Source organism: Pipistrellus kuhlii, unplaced genomic scaffold (assembly GCF_014108245.1).
Source record: "Pipistrellus kuhlii isolate mPipKuh1 unplaced genomic scaffold, mPipKuh1.p scaffold_m20_p_37, whole genome shotgun sequence".
NCBI lineage: Eukaryota > Metazoa > Chordata > Mammalia > Chiroptera > Vespertilionidae > Pipistrellus > Pipistrellus kuhlii.
Genome location: NW_023425537.1, coordinates 3,068,981 through 3,092,990, shown reverse-complemented (window position 1 = coordinate 3,092,990; position 24,010 = coordinate 3,068,981). Strand labels below are relative to the sequence as shown.

Genomic DNA, 24,010 nt, shown 5'->3' with positions numbered 1-24,010 from the left:
CACACTATATTAATTCCATTAACTGCTTTGAAACAGTGGTATGGATCTGCCAAGTGTTATTATTTTGAAATCTGGCATATTTTGTATTGAGCTGTTTAAAAAAAAAAAAAAAAAAAAAAAAAAATATATATATATATATATATATATATATATATATATATATATATATATATCGACTTTTGAAATGAAAAAATGCCTGCTCAGATTGGCCAGAGTCAGAGAGGCAGTCTATTAAAAAAGAACAGGTGTTGCCTCAGAAGTGGGGGGTAGTCTTATACAGCGAACATAGGCCTAAACCTATGTTTTAACTGTAAAATTAGGGGGGTCGTCTTATACACCGGAAAATACGGTATATATATATTTATTGATTTCAGAGAGGAAGGGAAAGATAGAGAGAAATAGAAACATCAATGATGAGAGAGAACCATTGATTGGCTGCTTCTTGCACAACCCCTAGTGGGGAATGCATACCCCCTACCCAGGCATGTGCCCTGGACCAGAATCAAACCCTGGTACCTTTAGTCTGCAGGTTGATGCTCTACCCACTGAGTCAAACCAGCTAAACTGAGCTGTATTTTTTCCTTAAAGATGACAAATTCAGTTATTCTTGAGGTTAGTTTGGATTTATAACAGTAAAACGAGGTCGTTCTCAGAGAGAAGAATGCTTATCTCTGGTTTTGCCGGGGCAGAGTTCATGCTTTACAAACTGTAACATTTGTTCAACATCTGTGAGTCCCAGGAAGGTGAAGGGATTTGAAATGAAACGATACACAAGCGTGGCTCTGTCACTTAGCTTTTGAATGTAGGGGAAACTTTAGTAAAAACTTGTTGAGCTGCATCTCAGTTGACTCATCTTTAAAAGAGAAATAATCACTCTCGCTTATTGTGTGATGTTGGTAACAAAATTATATATGGACTAGAGGCCCGATGCATGAAGATTTGTGCAAGAATAGGCCTTCCTTTCCCTGGCTACCAGCACCAGCTTCTCTCTGGCATCTAGGACCCGGGCCTTTGCTCTGGCCACTGCCTTCCACCTTCGCTCTGGCCCTGTTGCCCTCCTGTAGCTCCCTCACCCTCTGCTCCCCACTCATAGCAGGTGTCCCACCCCACCCCAGCTGCTCCATGTCTGTGCACACATGCTGCCCAGAGGCCCAGAGTGCTGGGGCAGGGTGGAATGCCATCTTTGCTGCATCAATTTGCATATTCCCTCCTTATTGGCTGTGGGTACTTCCAGCTTTTGTCATGGAGTGGTGGTCAATTTGCATATTATATCTTTATTAGATAGGATGCTCTTAAGGAAAAGTAAAATATTTTACATATCAGTTGATAGGGATAAGGATCCTGTTTCCTGTATCAAGAGAGTCGAAAGAAAGGATTCTAGTTGTGTTTAATTACTTTATCTTTTATACGATTTTTGTCCCTCTCCAAATTCAAACACAGAGCCTACAACACCCTTTGTTGAAGTCTTGGTTTAATGATGTCAGTTCTGGGAACCCAGCCAAGAGCCCATTACAGCCTATTGCATCATTTTAGCTTTCTCAGTACTCTCACAAAGTTTGACAAGGGAAGACAAATGCCTTTTAGGTAGAGCATTTAAATCAAATGTTTTTATAGAACAAAATGATTCTTCACTAATGTTATATCTCACAGACTCTTAGCTCTGCAGTAACTTCAGGAGAATGAGTATCAAATTGTGGGAAAAGAGAGCTGTTATCGATTGAGCACATACCATGTGTTCCAGATATTTTACACACTCGTTAAATTTTTTTTTTATTTAAATTTGTGGTAAAATGTACATAACATAAAATTTGCCATCTTAACCATTTTAAAGCACACAACTCAGTAACATTAAGCTCATCCCTTTATGGTGCAATCATCACCACTATCCAACCCCAGAACGCTCTTCAAATTGCAAAACTGAAACTTAGCACCTACGACACACTAACTCCCCATGCCCCTTCCTCCATTTCAAAGTCAAGGGCATTTGGGATCCCATGCAACTTGAGACTGGCTTCTTTCTAGCTTTGTGATTGTGAGCAAATCCCACAACCTTGCCAAGCCTTGATTTCCTCTTACATCTTACTCACCTATAGGTTTGCAATGGAACTCAAATAAAGAGGTGTGGCAGGAACGCTCGTAATATTCTTAAGAATCCCAACATTCTTCAACATAGTGTCTATAGAAGCAGGAATGTAACCATACAGAAACTCCATTTCTTTTTTAGGAGAGAGAGCGCAGGAGAGAGAGAGAGAGAGAGGGGAACATCAATGATGAGAGAATCATTTATCTGCTGCCTTCTGCGTGCTGCCTACTGGGGATTGAGCCCAAAATCAGGTCAACGCTCAACCACTGAACCATGCCAGCTGGGCTCTTTTTTCTTTATTTTTGAGTCAGACTGCCTTCATCCAGCACCCTGACTCTCCCACTTCCTTCTCCCCTGCATGTCCACTCCCTTAATCACTAAGGCCCCAGGACAGCGAGGCCCTGGTCAGCATTAACCAACGTCAGCAACAGAGCCTCAGGTCTGCTGACCACAGAGACAGAGTTTCATTCAAGCCAGAGATAACATCTAGGCCTCAGTTGTGTTTCCACATCCTTGGGAAATCAGGTGAAGTGACGCCATGACTGACGACAGGACAGGAGGGAGGGACCAACCACCCCCTAACTTGGCACCAACCAATCAGTAAGCCAACAACTCCAAACACAACCATAACTCTCTTAGTTTCTCATATAACCCATCCCACAGAAGCCATTGGGAGCTGGGTTTTGAGCATGAGGTGTCTGAACTAATAATAAACCCTTACTTTCTTGGCTGCAAACTCCTGTTCATATCTTAGCGGGCTCAGGCAGATGGACCTCTGTAGTCCAGCAGCAGGAAGCCATATGTAGCTGTGTGCCATGTTTGAAATGGACTAAAGGGCCTTTCTAATAGAACCTAAACGTCAATGCCAAATAGGTCACAGCTCCACAGACAACAGTACGGTGATTGCTGTGCAGAGGAGGAGGGTGTCGGGGGAAGTGGGGAGATGGAGGAGGGTATAGGGGGATAAATGGTGATGGATGGAGACTTTCTTTTAAAAAAAATTAAATTTTTACTTAGTTACTTAAAGGACACTTGCATATATTCACATCTTGCTTATTTATGTTATATTTTCAAAAGAAGACAGTATTTACCTATGTATTTTTCATAGATGAATTATATTAGATATAGGGGTTTTATGTCATGTTAAACTCAATTAAGCAGCTTTTCTTTCTTTCTTTCTTTCTTTCTTTCTTTCTTTCTTTCTTTCTTTCTTTCTTTCTTTTTAAATCCTCAGCTGAGGATATATTTTTATTGATTTTAGAGAGAGAGGGAGAGAGAGAGAGAGAAACATCAATCACATTTAATGAGTTGCTCCCTGTACTCATCCCGACCATGGGTAGAACCTGCAATGTAGGGATGTGCCCGACCAGGAACCGAACACTGCAAGCTTTTCGTGTATGAAACAACACTCCAACCAACTGAGCCACACTGGCCAGGGCAGCACTTTTAAATTTTATTCTCACATTCCCTAACTGTACAACAGAATAGGCCATATTTTCTCATTTCAAAGCAAAACCTTCTTGAAGTTAATTTTTTTAATTTTTTTATTTTAAAAAAATATATTTTATTGATTTTTTACAGAAGGGAAGAGAGAGGAATAGAGAGTTAGAAACATCGATGAGAGAGAATCATTGTTCAGCTGCCTCTCAACCCCCCCACCCCCCTCCATTAGGGATGTGCATGTAACCAAGGTACATGCCCTTGACAGGAATCAAACCTGGGACCTTTCAGTCCGCAGGCTGACACTCTATCCACTGAGCCGGTTTCGGCTTGAAGTTAATTTTGAAGCAACAGGGGAGGGTCATTGTGTTCAGTTGCCCTGTTTAATCAAAATGACATAAATTTGGATTTACAACCTTTCCACTTCTATGCAACACCGAGAAGCCAAAGACCTCTGATGGGTTTAGACTCAGGCGTCTTCAAACTACGGCCCACGGGCCACATGCGGCCCGCAGAGGAGTCTGATCCGGCCCACCAGGTTTTTTGGGCAGTGAGCGCAGCCGAGGTGTTACAGTAGGAATTAGTAGTTCATATAGTCCGGCCCTCCAGCTCTCTGAGGGACCGTGATCTGGCCCCCACTTTAAAAAGTTTGAGGACGCCTGAGAGTGTGAATTTGAGATTTTTCAACAGCTTCAGGAAGTCAACAGCTTAATAAGAAACATCACAAATACTTCATCCATCCAGGGGGACCACAACACTACATTCCCACATCAATAGAGAGACGAACACAATGTGTTCTGACCAGGCGACGTGAATCAAAGCAGATGCTAGCCTCTTCCTTTCAAAGCAGCCGTTCAGGGCACAGGGCCAAGATGAGGCTACTCTTAGTGGTGTATCAGTTTGGTCAGGTGCCGAGGCCTAAGTGGTTCATTTATTTCTTATGAAGATGGAGACACTATTTAATCACAACTCATTTCTGAATCCGATAGGACAGCCACAGAATTTGGTGCTCTCCATATTTCCTTCCTCCTTAATCATACTCCAGATTGCAATGGAACAGGATTCAAATTTTAACAGTGACTATGTATTGTGGATCAGGTGACTGGTAGGTGTTTTCTGTGCCAACAAAGCATCAGGTGTGATTAGCTTAGAGATGCGAAAGGGGAAGAATAAGTGAATAAGAAATAATAAGTTAGTAAGAATGAGTTAAAACTTGGGATTTTCCTACCCTATGATTATTGGAGTAACTATTTTATGGGAGCTGGTAGGCAGCTCATTAAGCAAAAATTAGGGATAACACTTAAGAAGGATCATATCTGGTAGTATAATTATTTTTACCTATCTGCTCCAAATGCTTTGGTGATTTGTAAAAGTATAAAAGCAACTTTAAAATTCACTTTTTTAAAATTTAGGTTGAGAAATATAAAATTGTATTCAAATGAGTTCGCATGTAACAACATCTACAAATGGAGACCTAACACAGTGGTAAAATGAAGGAACTCTTACCATTGGCAACAGCATGAATGAACCTGGAGCTTATTATGCTAAGAGAGATAAGCCCATCAGAAAAAGATAAGTATTGCATGATCTCACTCATATGTGGAATGTAATGAACATAATAAACTGATGAACAAAAATAGATCCAGAGACACAGAAGCATGGAACAAACTGACGAATTTCAGAGGGAAGGTGAGGGTGGGTGTGGGTAGGGGGAGTAACAGGGGAACTTATATGCATATATGGATAGCTCATGGGTGTGGGGTGATGGGGGTCAATGGGGAAAAAAACACAAAGGGGACATATGTAATATAATACTTTCAGCAATAAAGTGAAATTAAAAAATAAAAACAAACATACCAATAAAAAACACAAAAGCCCCCACCAGAGTTGACAATTAAAAAAATACTCACAATTTACCTCTTGCAGCTCTAATCTCAGAAATTAATTCTTCTTTGACCAGGATCCATGGTCATGTCATCAGAAAAACTTGTTAAAATTATTAGGAAAAGCTATTAAAATTATTCTTTGTCTAATTACGTGGTGGTATAAATTACGTTTATTATGAACTCCAGGCTGCTTTCATTCTAATATATTTTTTCAATGTCATAATTGAATACAACCAAAGTAACTGTACTGAATCAAAATACTATGTCACATATAAGGGAATTTTTTTAGTGCAAACAGCTTTCAAGTCATACTCATTGCCAGAGTTGGTAGGAAATGCCACACTACTGGGTCTTCCTAGCTCATGTCTTACCTATCTGTATAATCCCAATAGGTACGGACTATGCTGAAATCTGTGCCCTCATACTTCTTGAGTTCTTTATGCATGAAGAATTCCAGGAATGGGAACTTACTCCAGTGATTGGACTTTGGAGTAGAAGGCATTGGGGTATCAGAGACAGATCCTGACAGGCATAATCGGTAACATGCCAAGTTGACTTGCCCAGGTCAGGAAGTGATATGTCATAAGCTGCTTTTCAGAGACATCAAGGCTGTAACATCCCTGATGATTGCAATAGCCCTCAATAAATCAGACCCAACTTAGTAAAGGAAAGAGAATCATGGGAGAGAAGAAGGAATGACAAAGCTTAATGACTTCAGCAGGGGGGAATTTATACTCATGTAGCACAAACAACCTCCTACTACAGAGAACAGATGTCGCTTCATTTAATGAAATAACACAGGTGGTGAAAAGCTTGCAGGGAAACATATTCAGGGCTCTCAGAAATAGCTGTTTTAGTCCTGATACATGCCTCCACCTCAGTCCTGGTGAATCACCATTGCCCTCTTTTCTCTAATATCCCCCAGCCATGTAGCATGGACGTCGCTGGCCCAAATGGAGGGTGTTGTACAGAGTCAACCTTCCCAAAATGCCCCCTGTAATTTGGTCTTTGGTCTCATTGGTCCCAGTATCCACCCTGCCCAGTGTGGAGTTCTGTGTCACTCCCCCCTTTTCTTACAGCCCTCTCTGATCCCCATTTTGGATAATGTTTCCTTTTTCCCAGCAATGTGTTCTTGGTAGCTTTCATTTCTTCAGGAATTCTTCACAGTCTATGGTCAACCAATTCTCTTTCTATTCTCTCCCTCCCGTCCCCGCCCTCCTCTCCTCCATTCATTCTACTTTTGTTTTTTCATCTTTTCAAACCTCTGAGGATTTGGAGTGATGGGGAAGAATGTATTTATCTTGAACGAGAAGTCTTCCATTAAAGATCGAGATGGCAAATAACAAGGAAACTGAACATCAGACCCTTTCCATTCTCCACTACCTATTTGCCTAAGACACACCAAAGAAAGAACGGCATGGTGTTTGATACAAGGACTTTACTGAACAATTGGGGTAACCACGTAGGCAGCATGGGGCTCTGTTGTCCTTCAGGGTAAGCACAACCTTGAGTGAGCGTGGGAAGAGCTCTTCAAGTCATCTCAGGACTGGGTGGTGAAAACTCGATTCACTTTGCACCAAAGTCTCGAGAACAAGCCAAAGAATAAGAGGCACTTTTTAATTAAAAAAAAAAAAAGGCTAATTTATGTAAGAGCCCAGGTGGTGTGTTTTCCTTCCAGCATTCAGCAAAGATAAATGGGTTCAGATTGGAGTCTATTTTTCTGACTTTGTAGAAGGCACAATGAAGTTATACTCCATTCTTAATGACGTGACTATTGAGTTTCCCAGTTCATAAGTTTAAAGCAAACAGTATAGTAAAGACATTCTTTTATTGGTTTCTATGACTTAATCCCAAATCTGAGAAATTTTGGATTCGCCTCTTGATCTTGAATAGGTTCGTTTGTGTGCAAACTATCCAAGTTGTAGCACATCCCTCATTGAAACAAGGGCTCAGTGTTTGGCTCAGTAATAAACAGACACTGGAAGTTTGAGAGAAGAGGGAAAAGCCCCAGAGGAAAGCTTACATAGGAAGTGGGAATGCAATACAATTTTTGGTAATTCCAGAGAGTGATCATTCTGTTTTTACTGTGTCACTAAAGAGGGGCTCAGGACTGAAACCAAACGGCGGTCAATCTTGTCAGCATACAGGAAATTATTTGAAATCTTTGGGATGTTTCTATAGCAACTAATAAAGTTGTTGACAACCAAAACAAAGTAGATGTAACCAACTCTTCACCGAGTCCTTTGGCCATCATGTTGGAAACTATCAATTAACCTAAGGAATCAAACCCGGATATGATTTCATTCTTCTTTTTCTCCTCACAATAGATGTAGGTAGATGTAGGCATAGACATAGACATAAATATTCAACTAGAAAGTTTTTTTCAGGTTTAGAGTCTATGATTAGTAATTTTTTTGGGGGGTGTTCCAGAATATCCTTATTTGGGTATGGAAGTAAATCTCCTATGAAGTCCAAATATTTAAAATATTTAAATTTAAAATAGATAATTGACAACTATCAAGAAGAGTATGGAGATCTTGGAGTAGTGACAAAAATAATGATAATAAACACACACAACAAAGAATAGAACAAAAAAATCCCGTGATAAATCTGATTTTTTTAGAATGTCCCTGAGTGATCTTTCTTCTCTCATACTTCTACAGCTGCTGACTTTCCCAATGTTCCCTCCTGTCACTCTTTGTCTTTTAAGGGATTCCTTCTGTGATGAGTCAGTCTTTTCTATTCCCTGAAGCTTTACTTGCTTACAGCAAGCCATTGTTTTAAAACCCTCATGCAATCTTTCTTAGATATAGTACAATTCTTTCAAACACTAAGCCGAGCAGTCCATAACGTTTAAGCCTTGGTGGAGGGCAGAATTTGGCTGTCCATGGTGGAAGCCAAATAAACCAAACTTCCCTCTCAGCCCATCCAGTAGGAGTCTTTGAACCCAGGGGAAGTGAGGTAAAGGGGAAGGGGTGGTATAGACAGTCTTCATGATGGAAGTGCTGGAAGTCCAGCAGCAGTGACAGATAAGCTGGCTTATCTCTGCAGAAAGAGGACTGAGAGAAAAGGTCAACAGTATGTCCTTTGCTATCTTGATCCAGGTTCTTTTCCTCTGAACTACATCATTTTGGTTCAAGGTCATTCAGGAAAGCAGAGGGGTATGTGTCCGCTGACTCTTGCTGCTGCCTGGCTCCCACCGGGAGTCTTCAGATTAAAAAACACCTGTGCAGGCTGATGCTCTATCCACTGAGCCAAACAGGCTAGAGCAGTATTCAAACATTTCAAACATTTATCCTTCTAGAGTTCTGGCAAGATTTTATTACCTCCCCAAATGGCAGCAGATCAGCTCCCTACCTCTATAGCTCAGAGTCCCTTGGTACCAACCCTCTCTTCCCAGAGCGCATTGCTTCTGCTCTGTGTTCTTTGCCAGCATCTTGCTGCCCTGCTGGGATTTCTTAAAGCTCTCCAACTTTCTGAGCTGTAGGGTATAGTTTCTTCATAATTTCCTTTTTCTTTTCTTTTTCTTTTCTGGAGTAGAAATGCAGCATAGAGTCTATTTCTAATGTGTCCACATAGAAATAGCAGTCTCCCTATATTTGTTCTGAAGGTACTCACAATCCCTCTTCAGGGACAACACAGGAAGTGGCTATTTGGAAAGGAACCCACAGGGTTCATGACAAGCCCAAACTGGATGTGTCATTTCTTAGACAGCTGTAACTAAATGCCTGGCAGTTGTGGTTTGCATTTACAACGAGTCCATTAAAGTATATTGAGTGGCCAAAACCATGGACATGGCCATTACATAAAAAATGGCCCAAGGGCACAGGTCTGAAAAAAGTGGCTCTGAGAATGTTTTTGGTTTCCTTCTTCAATTTCCTCCTTCAACTTCCCAGGCAGGTCAAATCATTATCTTGTAGTTTATTGGTCTTGGTATTCTCCACATTGAAATGTGAACTGAAAAAGCCAGTTCAAGACTCCCTACCATTTCACCTGCTTTTCATTCTTCCCCTTGATGACTTGCTCATCCTTTAGGCCAGGGAGAGGAAGCGAGAGATAGAAACATCAAAGAGAGAATCATTGATCGGCTGTCTCCTGCACATCCCACACTGGAGATCAAGCCCACAACCTTGGTATGTGCCCCAACCAGAAATCGAACTGTGACCTCCTCATTCATAAGTCAATGCTCAAATACTGAGCTATGCTGGCTAGGCTAGAGATTGTTTTTAAAGTGATGGCTTGAGCCATTTGGGGAGTTTCTCAGTTTTCCTGGGTATCTCCCTTGTATACATGTTATCAAACTTCTGTTTGTATTTCTTCTATTAATATTTTTATTATGGGATGGGGGATCTTAGCCAAGAACTTAGAAGGGTGGAGGTAAAATTATTTTTTTCCTCCTCAACATGTTGAAAAGTTCAATGAAGAAAAAACTTTAGTGACATGATGGCTATATTTGATAGTAATAAATGCTAGAACAGAGAGAAGTAGAGGTTCTATTTAGGTAGTTGATTAATTAAATAATTATTTAACGGTTGCTTCTTATAGGACAAGTACTGTTCCAGTCCATGGGAAAACAATGAGAAAGATAAGATCCCTACACTCATGAAGGTTATCTTTAACTGGAGTGGGGTATACAGTTTGTCTACAAGTAAATAAGTAAATAAGCCAGATAATTTAAGAAGAATAAGGCAAAGCAAATAGTGAGAGTGACTGGGAGTAGCTTTAGGTTTGGTGGTCAGGGTTATATTTTTGAAGAGGAGACAACTGAACTGACTAAGACTTGAAAGGTAATCAAGAGCCAACTATGCAGATGTCCGGGGAAGAAGGTTTTTGGCAGAAGGAAAAGCAGATGAAAGGTCCTGTGAGTGGAACAATCTCGGTGTTTTTAAGGAACTGATAAAAGGCCCATGTGGCTGGAGTCTCAGAGAAGTGGACATCACAGAAGGATGTGTACACTTGAACAGGGAGTTTATTTTAGTGCAATGGTGGATTTTAAAAGGGATGTGGTGATGTAACCACATAACCAGCTGAAAATAGTCTTATCCTATTTAGTAAGATGCTGAGTTGCTTTTTAGAGACAACAGACCAAAATGGTGATTTAATGCAGCTGAAGCATGTGCAAAATAGAGAACTTTGATCTCTAGCTGCACCAGGAACCAAAGTCCCATATCACGCACACATAAACACAGAGAACCACAGATTGAGACATAAGTGGATCTTGAACACTGACACCTTTTCAGAAGCAAAGAGTCTATTGTCCAGGACTAGTACTGATGCCTTTTACCATAAATGGCCAAGTTCTAAGGTCTTCCAGTTAAAACTTGTCCCACCAGTACTTCCGTGTACTCCTAGTTCCTCAAAATCCATTAACCTACCCCAGAGAACAATATGGATTTGAGTCACCATTAGGTCTTTCATCTTCTCAGTTGGCACCTTCTTGACCAATAAACCTTCCTTTACTCCAAACTTTGATGTTTTTTTTTGTTTTGTTTTGTTTTTGTTTTTTTTAAAAAAATATATTTTATTGATTTTACACAGAGAGGAATTAAGAGGGACAGAGAATTAGAAACGTCAATGAAAGAGAAACATCGACCAGCTGCCTCCTGCACACCCCCCTCTGGGGATGTGCCCGCAACCAAGGTACATGCCCTTGACAGGAATCGAACCCGGGACCTTTCAGTCTGCAGGCCGATGCTCTATCCACTGAGCCAAACCAGTCCCGGCAAACTTTGATGTTTTGAGTTTTGGTCTTTCGAAGTGTTGGGCACACAAAGTTGGTACACTGTTCAGTAACAGTGACATGATATGATTTGTGGCCACTGCATGGAAAATAAAGTACAGAGTTCAAGATTGGATGCAGGAAAAATAGTGTGGAGGCCAATGCAGAAATCTGGGTGAGAACATTCAAACTATGGTGGTAACAGGAGATGTTAAGAGGTGGATGGATTTGGGGTACAGTTTGGAGGTAGGGTCAACAGTACCTCTGGATCAGATGAAGAGAAGAAGGGAAGAGAGAAACCAAGGGTGGCTCCTAGGTTGGCAACTGGATGTTGCTATTTACTAAGGAGGAAAAGGCTAAGGGAAATCTATTAAGTGTTTTATTTTGCACACCTTTTGTTTGAGATTCAAGTTAGACATTCAAATGGGGAAATTAAGCAAGTGGTTGGATATATCAGGAGAGCTCAAGGGAAAAGTCAGGGTTGGAGATATTTGAAAGTTTTGTTGCATTTGAAAGATTAGATTCCAACGTTTGTTCCACCCTCCTTCCATGAGCTTTCCAGTATTGCACAGGCTAGAAGTTTAAAATGGTGCCCCATCAGTGTTCCTCAGTGGTTGAGTGTTGACTTAGGAACTGGGAGGTCATGATTCAATTTCCAGTCAGGGTACATGACTGGTTGTGGGCTTGATCCCAGTGGGAGGTGTGCAGGAGGCAGCTAGTCAATGACTCTCTCTCATTACTGATGTTTTTTTCTCTCTCTCTCCTCCCTTCCTGAAATAAATAATATATTTTAAAAATAAATAAAATGGCACAGACTCCTCTCTTTCCTTTCATAATACCCCAAAAAATCCAGGGTGTCAAGACTTCAAATAACCAAGTAATAAGAATCACTCGCATGCTTTATGCTTAGTTCTCATGAGTCTCTGATGGCAGCAGAGCAGCTTTAGCCTACTTAGAACCTGGGTACAAGAGACCTTTCAATCCCCAAACCAAGACTTAAATCATCCAGGCTCCCAAAGGTTACGATCTCAACTTCAAAATCACTATTTAGTTTAAGTCTTATGTATTATATTTCATCCCCTCACTCTCTCCTGAAGGTGAAGAGAAAGGTGAAAACACATATTTTAAGTTACCAGAAATTCTGGAATTTGTAAAAAGAATATTAACTCTTCCCACTTCCAAATGTTGCGATTTCCTCTGTATTATGTGATGATAGTGATTTCGTCTTGCCCCTCAATCCTTTCACAGCTGTGGAAGGTCTCTTCCTCTGAAGAAGACAAAGGATGTCTCTTGAAGACATTTGGCTCCCACCATTGTAAAGGCATTCTCATATCTTCCCTGTTGCCTTTAGCAACTCTCATTCAACATAATATATTACTTGGCCTATCTGGGGGCTTGGAAGACTGTACTTTTTTTTTTTTATTGTTGTTGCTAAGTTGTGGGAAAAATCCTCCCCCATAGTTTTACTTCAACAAAATCTTGGAAAAGATTTTGGAAGTGTTATAGAACTAGAAAGAAACAAACATGTGAGCAGAAAAGGAATCAAAAGCATAGACACTAGAAACAGAGGAAGCCTGGGAGAGGGAGACAGAAGCCAGGTTTCCTTAGAATTGTATATCTGATTGAAAAATAACGATGTTGATCATTTAACTAGCATTGTTTCTACCATGTCAACTAATTTACTTTATTATTTATTTATTTAAAAATATTTTTATTGATTTCAGAGAAGAAGGGAGAGGGGGAGAGAGCTAGCAATATCAATGATGAGGGAGAATCACTGATCAGTTGCCTCCTGCATGGCCCCCACTGGGGATCGAGCCCACAACCCAGGCACATGCTCTGACGGGGAATCAAAACATGACCTCCTAGCTCACTGGTTGATAATCAACCCCTGAGACACCATTGCTGGGCCAACCAATTTACTTTAATTGAATATTTCCCTTGAATATAATTTGATATGGCCTCCAGAGAAAAGGCAAAACAAAGGAGGATAAAAGAATATTATGGAATAGAAGTGAGATGATGATTTAAAAATGGATGGATAGAGTATGACTGGCCATAAGGAGCAGAAAGAATAATCTTTTGCACAATGTTTCCTGTCTTCTGTGATCTATAAATATAAGTGGCTGTGATATGTTGAAGGGTAAACGCTTCAGTTCATCTGTTCTTTTACTAGCAGTTCAAGATTTTCTCATTGGCCTCAGGAATGTCAACAACTGCCATCTGGCCATGAAATATTTCCAAGTTCATCATCTTCTGTGTGGTACCAAATTCATGATAATGGATTTCCTTTGTAGATGTAGGGGACAAAATGTTTTGAGATGTTGTTGTTGTTTTTAATACCGGTTTTAAGCTGTTGATTAAGAAACAAAAGACTCAGAGAAAAATGTTGACCCTTCCTCCTTTGCTCCCCAAGAAATTCAGATGGAAAAACCTGCATCAGAAAGGAAGTCTGAGTATGTCCATGTTAGCCTAATTTGAATTAAGGGTGCATTTGGCAGGGTCTATTAGCTAGATACCTACATCCCATCGTTTCTGAGTTGCCTGGCAAGAATTTGCTGCCAAGTGTGTTCCACTCTTCCTCAACTATCTGTAAACCGCTCACTCTCTCTTCTGAAACCGAATATCTCATTCTCCCCCTCTTCTCCTTTGTCCAAAAATGACATATATACCCAATGTTGCCTTGTGTCTTTGTAGTTTTCATGCATATGTGAATTCCCCATGCCCATGTATTAAAATTTGACTTTCCCCTGTTAATCTGACACTGCTAATTTGATTACTAGTCCAGCTAGAAGAACCTAGAATGTGGGAGAAATAGTATTCATTTTTTTAGCTCCCTTTGCCCCAGATATATCGTTTGAAACCAACAGCAGACTTTGGCTGCAATGAAGCTGCATGAAGAATTGGGCAAGCTTTTCTTTGCCCAAGAGCAAGTGAAAACTTAAGCTCAGGTATGACACAGTTGTCTTTTTAATTTCTCCAAAGACCTGGTTGTGATACCAAGACTGGTTTGAATCCATGGATTAAACAAAAGGGTACTTCAGTACTAAAACTCTCCTTGACCCAGGATATCTCTCCCACTGACCTAGTTTGTGTGATTTCTTTGAGTTACAATGTGAAATCCCACATTAAAAGAAGTCTGTTAAGTGTACCATTTCCAGATACCTCCTCTGGCCTTTGGGGAATCAGGTAAAAACAGGTTCATTTTTGATGTGTCCTTGAGAAGTGCTTCTTTGAGTCCCTGGGCACTGGAATCAGCCAGGCAGCAGTTTGGTGTTGTTGTTGTTGCCTTTGTCTCTTTTGGCTGTCATGGCAACCCTCTACTGTGGGTAAGGAGATCAAGATCTCCATTTACCGATGAGTAAACAAGGTCTACAGAGATAGTAGATGGCAGATTAAATTTAGGCTACATGGCAGCATTCACTGAAGATAGGAACTGAGTTCCATTCATTACCCTTCCCCCCCCCCCCCCCCCCCCAGCACAAGATGAATAAACAGACTTCACATAAGTGCCTGGGAAGGCAGTTGGGCAGAGCAGAATTTTCTGGGATGCTAAGAATTTTCTGAAAGGGAAGAAAAGACATAAAAGCACTGGTATAAATCTCAGAAAATCATACATTTTATGCATGGTCATCACACCTGGTACGTAGTTTGAGAAGATTTTTCTAGAAAATGGCTCTGTTTGCCACCACTTTTTACTTCCTTAATCATGGTGTGGTGTCTTCTTTATTTAGATTTTGGTAGTGCATTGATTAAAGCAGCAAACTTGCTCTTGTATTAGAAATCATTTTCCATTGGATTCCAATGAACTCATAAATTGGAGGGCCAAGAGTAGAGATAAGACACAGGAAATAGAAGGCATTTCAAAAAAATATATATATATATATATGAGATTTATTTTATATTTTCCACCAACTTGGTCATTGGACTTATTATATTTATCAACTTTCTGAGATGAAGTGGCAGATGTCCAAAAAAGATCAGTTATAGTACAAGCATCTTTAGCAATGATTTAAAAAATACAATAAAATAGAACTCTGTTGGTTTATAAAAATATAAAAGTATAATACATTTCTAATAGCAAGTTTTTAGTTTTCTAGACTATGTCTGTATGACTATGTCTGTTACCAGTGGAAATGTTATCAAATGTATTGATATCAGATTTTATGACCAATGAATGATGTTTTCATATTTTAAGCCATAACATATGTATTAAAATATTTTTCAATAAGTATAATACTTTTTGACATGCTCACTTAAATTATTGTTAAAAAATCAGCTTTATAAAGGATCACACTTGCTGAAGAGTAAATATATGGATTTCTCAGTTTAGGTTAGCAAAAAAAAAAGGATTTTAAGTTTTTGATAAAAATATTAAGTAAAATTTGTATATCATATTCAGAAATGTAAATTTATTTGTTCAGCATTGGGCAGAAAAATGGGATCAGGGTGACCTGGCGACACATGCAGGCAGGGCCTGGGAGTTGGCTCAGTCGGGTGTCTCTGTCCCTGTTGTCACTGCATTTGCCCAGAACTCACTCCTCCTCGCCATCACACCAAAACCCATGTCAGTGTTCATAATACAGGTTCTAAATACAAACACGGATGCTATAAAAATAAATGTCTTAAAAAACAACCACTGGCTTCAATGGAAACAGGGAGTACTTGGGGTTTCAAGGCTCTTCCTGTGAGAGGAGCTTCCTCTTCATGGAGGATTGAAGTTCATCATCAAAATTCTCCAGCTCTTGCTCCTTGGAGAGCTCCAGGAAGACCTAAAAAGGATAAGAAGTAGAGAGACAGGAATGTCATCCTGTTTCCTTTAGCTCTAAGTGAGTGAAAAGGGTATGTACTTATTGTACAGTTAAATTCCATGGATAAGGTAAGATCACTAAAACGGACCCACCTGCTCCAGGGTGGACTGTGACAGGCTGTAGTCCTCCAGGTCAAAGCTCTGTTTAACTGTACAAGGATGGATGGATGTTAGGGATTTATGTTTTTATTTCCAGATGGCCTTAGAAATCAGCACAGAATACAAATAACAATTTTTTAAAAATAGTAAATGAAAAGTTGAAGACAAGAACCATTAGGATGGTTTAAGTACAGCCTTCAGCTAAAAGAACAGCAATGCATTGACACAGGTTTGGAGAAAAGGTGCTTGCTGTACAGATTCTGAGATGTCTGCTTAAGGGAGGAAGCGGTGCCGAGAAGGCCTCCTCTCCTGCAGGCGAGCTGAGAGTTTGCACATCCAGCGCAGGAAGAGGTGGAAGGCAGACACATTTTGAAAAGAGTTGCATCAGAAGATTAAGAGAAAGATGCCTGTGGTTTTCACAGAAGCAGGTAATCCTCACGGACCTCTTTCTGTCCATGTAGCTTGCTTGACCCAAACCAAGTAGAAAACCTTCTCCTTGACCAAAATGGACTGGGAAGGGTAGTTAGAGCTCCAATAAGAGCCCAGCAGGTTGGAAATATGCCACCAATAGTAGCAGATTGGAAAAACACCACCAGAGGTACCAGGCTAGTACTGGCCACAGTGTCAGTTTGGGGATGCTCAGAACGCTGGGGCGCTCAGCTCAGAGAATGGAAAGGAGAGGCATCACTGTGAACATGGATGCCATTAACAGGAGCAAGAAGAGGCTTCTAGAACCAGAAGACTCGAATCTCTTCCTCAGGGAATGTGACAAGCAAGGGCAGTGCCGATGACAGAATATGGATGGAGAGGTATTCCAGCTAGCACAGAGCAGAGTTGGCAAGGACCACATGAGGCTGGCGATGAAAAGACACAGTGTGGTCAGTTTGTAGCACAACAGACACAAGATCATCTTAGTGACCAGACAAGAGGTGAGTTTCTTAATAGAGAACCCAAGGCAAACATTAATATGCAAGTCCACATAAAATTTAGTTTTAAACATGTAAGCACCAATAGACAATATTCTTCTTCTTTTTTTTGACAGTATTATTATTAAATGCATGTATGATTGAGTTTTGACTTAATTTATATATATATATATATATATATATATATATATATATATATATATATACACACACACACACACACACATAAACACACACACACAAAAGATATGGGGGAAAAAAACACAGAAGAGTAAAAATCATTCCCATTTCCCCACTCCCACAAACACACACAGAATGCCTGTACTTCCTTGATATTGTGCTCCTAAAATTCAATTTGAAATTTTAACTATTGAATTTAACACATTATATCACATTTAACACATTTTATCATGGAGATGGATTGTTTTGTGATTTGAAATTATCTGCTTTCAGGCTCTTATTTCAAAGTCGATTTCTTACCCTTCTCTAATTTGAAGAAAGCTTGTGCTAAAGGTCGCACATCTTCCACCGGCAATTTGTAGACCATGAGAGACGAGTACCTGGGAGGCAAGGAGGGGAGAGAGACGCTGATACCACCCGTGATGGACATGAACTGACTCAGATATCGCTCTGGCCTTTATTTCTGTAAGTGTGGTTTGGGGTAGGTGAAATGCAGAGGGTGAATCACACTAATAGAAAGAGGCAGTTCATAGGACAACTGGGGATCGGAGTCAGAAGATAGTGCCTTTGGCCCCTCAGATGGAGATGAGTAGCTACAAATGCAAATTAAATTTCCAGATTTAACAAAGTCACCATCTACCTCACTTTTTTTTTTTTTTTAATCCTCACCAGAGGATATTTTTCCATTGGCTTTTAGAGAGAGTGGATGGGAAGGAGAGAGACACACAGAGAGAAACATCGATGTGTGAGAGACACAACTATTGGTGGCCTCCTGCATAGGCCTCACCAGTGCTGGAGAATGAACCTGCACCTGCACCTGAAATATGTGCTCTTGACGAATCGAACCCGGGCTGGTGCTCTGTACACTGAGTCAAACTGGCTAGGGCCCACCTCACTTTCTAGGCTCAACACTTACTCCTCAGCTTCATCCTCCATCTGGGCCCTGACACCATGCAGTTTCTTCAAGCTTCTTCAGAGCATTTCCACCTAGCATACCTCCCCCTTCCTATTCAAACTGCTTTCCTAACACAGGAGACCATAACTGAGCCTCTGATTAGGAAATCAGAAATCTCCAAGAATTCAAGCTCAAAATAATGGTCCAGCCACCATTTTTAAAATAATTTGTTTCTCAGATAAATTTCCTTCCATCATTTGAAAACCAAGAGGAGTCAGATTTCATTTCCTAAATAGATGCTATTTCCCATATTTATGGAGCAGCCTTTCTCATCCATTTTGCTCATTCCCTGCACCCCTATGACATATTTCCATTTAGTACTGGGCTGGTGAGTTATAACATTGACTTTATATTTACAGTATATTCCACTATAGAAATATATTTTCTAGCTTTATCATTATGACTTATTTATCTTTACTACTTTCCCCAAGTCCTCAATTATCAGTCTTTTGCAGTTAAATTGCAGTTGTTAAAAAAAAATGACCCTAATGTTAATTTTTGTATTTTTTTAGTGTATTACTTTTATGAGGATTGTTCCATGACCAGACTCTGTATAAAATTGGAAATATTAAAAGATTTGAAATGAAAGTTTCACATCCCAGTTTTGCCATTTATTAGCTGTCATGTGACATAACCAATCTATCAGTTTTCATGGATTAAGGTCCTTTTGAAGGTCAGACCCTTAAAATGCATTTTTGCAATCATCTCCTTTTTCACTGGAACAGCAGAGTCTACCTTAGAAAGTCTCTGTGAGGATTTAGTAAGATAACCCAAGAACAGGATAATTCCTGGTACATAGTAGGACTATAACACGTAACATCAGCTCTTCTCTAGTTGACTTTCTGAAGTGTCCAACAAATCTTTTCTCTTAGGGTTTCCTTTGGGCTAAATGTAGACTTGAATGACCACAGCTCTATGAGCCTGACAGGGAACAACTGACATCTGACAGTAGGTCAAAGCCAGCCACCACCTGTACCTTTCCTGCCGAGCAGCCTGGGGGAAAAGCCTCAGGATTTCGCTGTGGAGGGGCTCCATGTGGGCCAAAGTCTTCACCTTCATCTCCAGCAGGTAATCCTTGCCAAATTTGCTCTTTAGGTGCTGGATGGAACCGATACATCTGGAGGGAGGAGGAGGAGGCAATGCTTGAGACTTAGGATTTGCTGCAAGCACTTAGGACTGGGCCATCAGACCCTGGCCAGGTGGTCCCATTTTTTCACAGGAACCTCTCTGCCCACCGACAAACTGCCAGCCATGCACCTGGTGGTCAAGTGTGGGCTTGGGCGGACACCCACCTCAGCCTCCCGGCCACCATGATGGCCACACGGTCACACAGGGCCTCTGCCTCAGCCATGTAATGGGTGGTCAGGAGGGCACCCCTCTCAGTGTGGTTAAAGCTGGCCCGGATTGCCTGCCTAAATGGGAAGAAAAGATGCATGGGAAACATACACAACAACATCCAGAACCCCATCCTCTGCCCCACCTGTGAATCCTAATGAAAATTACCATTCTCATGAGAAGTGTGGGACACGGGGTGATTGTGTCTTATTGTGTCACACAGATACATCAGAGCTTTTTAAAAGATCGATTGAGCAATTACAATGCAGTAGGTTCTTGGGTTACATCAGAGATTCACCCCGTAAGTCAGAACCCACCTACATAAGCACCTCATTTTTGTGTGTATGTGCTCATCATTTTTGTTTATTTATCTCTCTACCTCTCCCTTTCTCTCTGAAATTAATATAAATATATTTTAAAAAAATAAAAGTAAGTAGCCACAACTTTGACCTACAGAACTGATATAAGTTTGTATAGGTCTCTGAAGGAATTCAGACTTCACATGTTAAAAACGTGATGAAAAGGAAAAAACAAAACAAAACAGCTTAAGGGACAATGTTCACAGGAGTTAAACATGTCTGGTTCCCTGCCAGGCGTCCAGGCTGGCCCTGACGGGGCGGCCCCTCACCACATCTGCTGCTGCCCCTTGGGGTCCATGCCTGTGGACGGCTCGTCCAGCAGCACCACGGGCGGGTTTCCCAGGATGCTCAGCATGAAGCACAGCTGGAAGGAGAGGAACAGTGTATCTGGCAGGGATCTAGGATCTGTGGGCCTCCTGAGGTAACCCCAGCTCCGCCCCTACCTTTCTCTTGATTCCCTCTGGTAAGGCCTTCACTGGGCACTTCAGCTCCTCCTGCAGCTTGAGTGCCTCCACCAACCTGAAGCAAACACAATGGGCCTACAGGCTTCTGACAAGGGGACCGAGCCCCGCAGGAGCAGGGTGGGAACAGAGCTCGGAATTGGGGTTCTGAAATAGATGCTGGGCCACGTTACAATGGCCTGGTTTGACACCCCCTACCCCCTTAATTAATTTTTCCTTTTAAAAGATTTGAAGTGCATTTTATGACATGCACAGTTCTGTCCTATGATAGTTTACACTTAAATTTTAGTGTTTTTTTTTTAAATATATTTTATTGATTTTGTACAGAGAGGAAGGGAGAGAGATAGAGAGTTAGAAACATTGATGAGAGAGAGTCATCGATCAGCTGCCTCTTGCACACCCCCTACTGGGGATATGCCCGCAACCAAGGTACATGCCCTTGACCGGAATCGAACCCGGGACCTTTCAGTCCCCAAGCCGACGCTCTATCCATTGAGCCAAACCGGTTTCGGCAAATTTTAGTATTTTTGATAAGTTTACCAATGCATACTTTTTTCTTTCCATATTTTAGATGGGAAAATAAAATAACATGTTGAAATCGGGGAAACCAGTTATCTCCCCATTGCGGTCTGGGTCAGTGTTGAGGTCCTGGGAAGTCCTGAGTTTCCTGTGAAGGCTGGCACTCCACCTGACTTCCTGGACCTCTCAGGTAGCAATAGGTGTGTTTCCCCCCACTTCTCCTACCCCTCACCTTGTGATGGTGACTTTGGCGTCTGCTTTCCTCAGCCCTTTCACCGCAGCGAACACTTCCAGGTGCTCCCTCACAGTCAGGTTGGGCCACAGCGCGTTCTCCTGAGGGCAGTACCCCAGGTACTCCAGAGGGTCCCCTTCGCTGCTGCCTCTCAGTAGCACCTGCAGAGAAAATGTCACTCTCAGACCCTGTGGCCTGCATTGCTCCTCTGTGTTCCCATGACGCCTTTCTCCTTCCAAAGCTAGAAAACCTAGAGAAAGTCTCCGACCTCATTGACTCTGATCACCTGCAACCATTTTGGTTGGAGGAAGGCTGTCAGAGTGTACATACATGGCAGCAAACAGATATTCAGGGCGAGTGACCTCAGGTGGAGCGATCTGAGAAAGCCTGCCTGCTGAGGGGCCATTGCAGCAGGAGGGTGACAGGGCGCCTGCCCTGGAAGAGGCCAGGAGTTGGGGTAGTGCAAAGGCCTGTGGAGGGATGATGCTCTGTGTGCTCTCAGACCCCCGGCAAAGGCAGGGCACCTGGAGCCGAGTGGTCCAGGCGAGAAGAGAGAGATGTGACAGGAAGGGCGTGGGAATCAGAGGTTTCCTCCCAGGCACAGAGCAGGGGGAGGTCACTGAAAGTGCTTAAGCAGGACAATGGCATTAATAAGGTCACTGGCTAATGTGATTCAAGCTGATTTCACGTCACCCAAATGGTTGTTGGCTTTATCATTCAGATCTCATGTAACCTTCAGAAATGCTTCATTCCAAGATCTCAATGAATAGTTACCCCTTTTTGTCCCATGCTTAAGGAGAAATATTGATTTTATTTCAAGGTGGTGCTCTCAACTGAACTAAGCACTCCCGTTAGGCTTGGCTGAGCCACCAACATCACCCAGAGGCCCTTCACCAACACTTGCTCTCACCTCAGTATCAGAGCCACTATGAATATATTTCCTTTTTCCTCTTTCCTGGGACACCTGCCAATCAGATATTTGGGGGTCTTTTCCTTGGTGGGCATGACCACCAGCCCCTTTCCCATGGTGGAGGTACACAGACCTCTGCCTTAGGATTCTGTTCTGTATTCTCTCACCCTGACATACTTTTCAAAGGGGTTCTGAAGGTTACCTTTCTCCTGCCATAGAATTTTACTTTTCTCTGTAACTCATATTGTTTCTTTGATAAATTCAGCTCTTTTTCTGTTTGCCTGGCCTTTTATACAGTTGAATTGCATGGATAATTCTGTCAACTTCTTATCCCTGTTGCTCAACTTGAGCCATTCCTTGAAAACACTCCCCCAAGTTAGTGTACTCTTCTTTCTACCAAAGTAAGAGTTACAGTAATTGAGCACTTTTAAAGGATAATGATCGCTAAATAAAGTTATTTAAAAACACACACACATTTTAATTCATATTGTGAGGACAGTGCTCATTGAATGTGCAAATCCAAGTGTCGTATGGTAGTATAAACAGAATTTGTATGCATTCTGAGATTGGACATTCCCACTAATTGCCTTTATTGGCACAAATAATTATTATCTTTCAATGATTAGTTTTGTTGTGTATTAATGTGATAATTTGTAATGTGTTTTCAGCCACATTAATCACTTCATTCATCTAATGAATGAGATTTGGCTGTGAATAATATTTTGACATCTTATAAAATTTAATTTGAGCACCACAAGGTAACGTATTTTCCACGTGGTTCACCTACCTGTCCAGCAGTTAGCTTGGTGTCTCCAGTTATCACTTTAATGGATGTACTTTTACCAGCTCCATTGTGTCCTAGTAATCCTAAAACCTCACCTGAAAAAAAAAAAGTCATATTTAATACAAATTGATTTTGATAATAAAATTAAGAATAAAACATAGTCTGAAGTCTCACTGTGTGACAAGTCTATGTGACTTGTAGGTAGTGTCCCATAAAATTGTTGTAACCCCTCCACCCCCTGAGAGGTTATAATAAGCCTTTCTTACATATTTGGGAACATAAGCTCTTAGGGATGAGGTTGGCTGCCCAAAGCCACACTGATGGGAAGTGACAAAGTCACTCTTGGAAGCTAGGTGTATCAGACCACGCATCTCCTGTGATCCTAAGACCTGTGCAATAATGTCACAAAATAAAGTCATGTACCATCTGCTGGTCATGGTACATGACTTCAGAACATGCTGGTATATTCTTTTTGTGTTCTTGTGAAAAATAATGAAAGTTAGGAAATTAATCATGTTCATTACAGAGAAATGCACATGTTGGGGGTTTCAATGGTTTATTTCAATAGAGTGCTATGGTTTCCATGTGGATGTGAGTAAGCTTGTATCCATGGGCATGACTTAATTTCCCTAGGAATGAGCCATGTATAAGGACTGTCAAGGTCATCTGCTGATGGGTCTGTGTGTGAACAAAGAGGTGGTCACAGATGGTTCTCATCAAGAACCACAAAGCTCGAAGGAGGGCTCCGAGCCAGTGGTGGGAGAGCCTCCATGCCCAACCTTTTCTGACACAGAAAGAGACATTTCTTGTGGCGATTTTCTTCTTCTTCTTGGAAAAGCAGAGTTTCCTCTTCACTGTGTATTCCTTGCGTAGGCAGCTGGCAATAATGGCTGGTTTCTGTAAATGACAAGTACATCATGTCAGACCTTAATACTCTCCATTGACCTTGAACAAGCTCTATTCTCCCACTGGGCTAGCCCTGACTGCACAAGCCATTTCTCCAAGAAGACTTTCTCCTAGATGACACATTTATGGGCCATTCTCCTATCTTAGCGCATATGTTTCCCTCTCCTACAAGGGCACTCAAGCAGGAACACACTATTTAATTTAACCAGCCCCTCTCTCAGAACAGAAGCAGAGACTTAGAGAAGCAATCATCAAATCTCCCTCAAAGGACAAACAACACACTGTGGACTTGACTTGGTCCTGCATTTTGTACAGTGTACTTTCTCCAAGAAGCAGTAATTGGGGTCACTTTGCTCAGTTTCTAAAATTCACAAATTCTTTCTTGGCTTCAGAAATTTCATTTTCA

General features: G+C 41.3%; 1 protein-coding gene across 6 annotated transcripts in view; it reads right to left on the bottom strand.

The window, feature by feature from the left end:
* Positions 1-15,006: 15,006 nt before the first annotated feature.
* The window catches only part of ABCA9 (ATP binding cassette subfamily A member 9), a 153,042-nt gene continuing 144,038 nt past the window's right edge, over positions 15,007-24,010 (bottom strand). For 5 of the 6 annotated variants that reach the window (XM_045570769.1, XM_045570768.1, XM_045570766.1 and 2 more), the window contains 10 exons: positions 23,478-23,595; positions 22,702-22,793; positions 21,005-21,165; positions 20,236-20,311; positions 20,062-20,156; positions 19,391-19,510; positions 19,075-19,215; positions 17,444-17,523; positions 16,032-16,087; positions 15,007-15,900 (listed from right to left, as the gene is read on the bottom strand). In XM_045570769.1, the coding sequence (XP_045426725.1) occupies positions 15,802-15,900; positions 16,032-16,087; positions 17,444-17,523; positions 19,075-19,215; positions 19,391-19,510; positions 20,062-20,156; positions 20,236-20,311; positions 21,005-21,165; positions 22,702-22,793; positions 23,478-23,595 (1,038 nt within the window). In that variant the 3' untranslated portion in view covers positions 15,007-15,801. The remainder of the gene's footprint in view (positions 15,901-16,031; positions 16,088-17,443; positions 17,524-19,074; positions 19,216-19,390; positions 19,511-20,061; positions 20,157-20,235; positions 20,312-21,004; positions 21,166-22,701; positions 22,794-23,477; positions 23,596-24,010) is intronic. The other variant, XR_006739589.1, reaches the window with a different exon arrangement.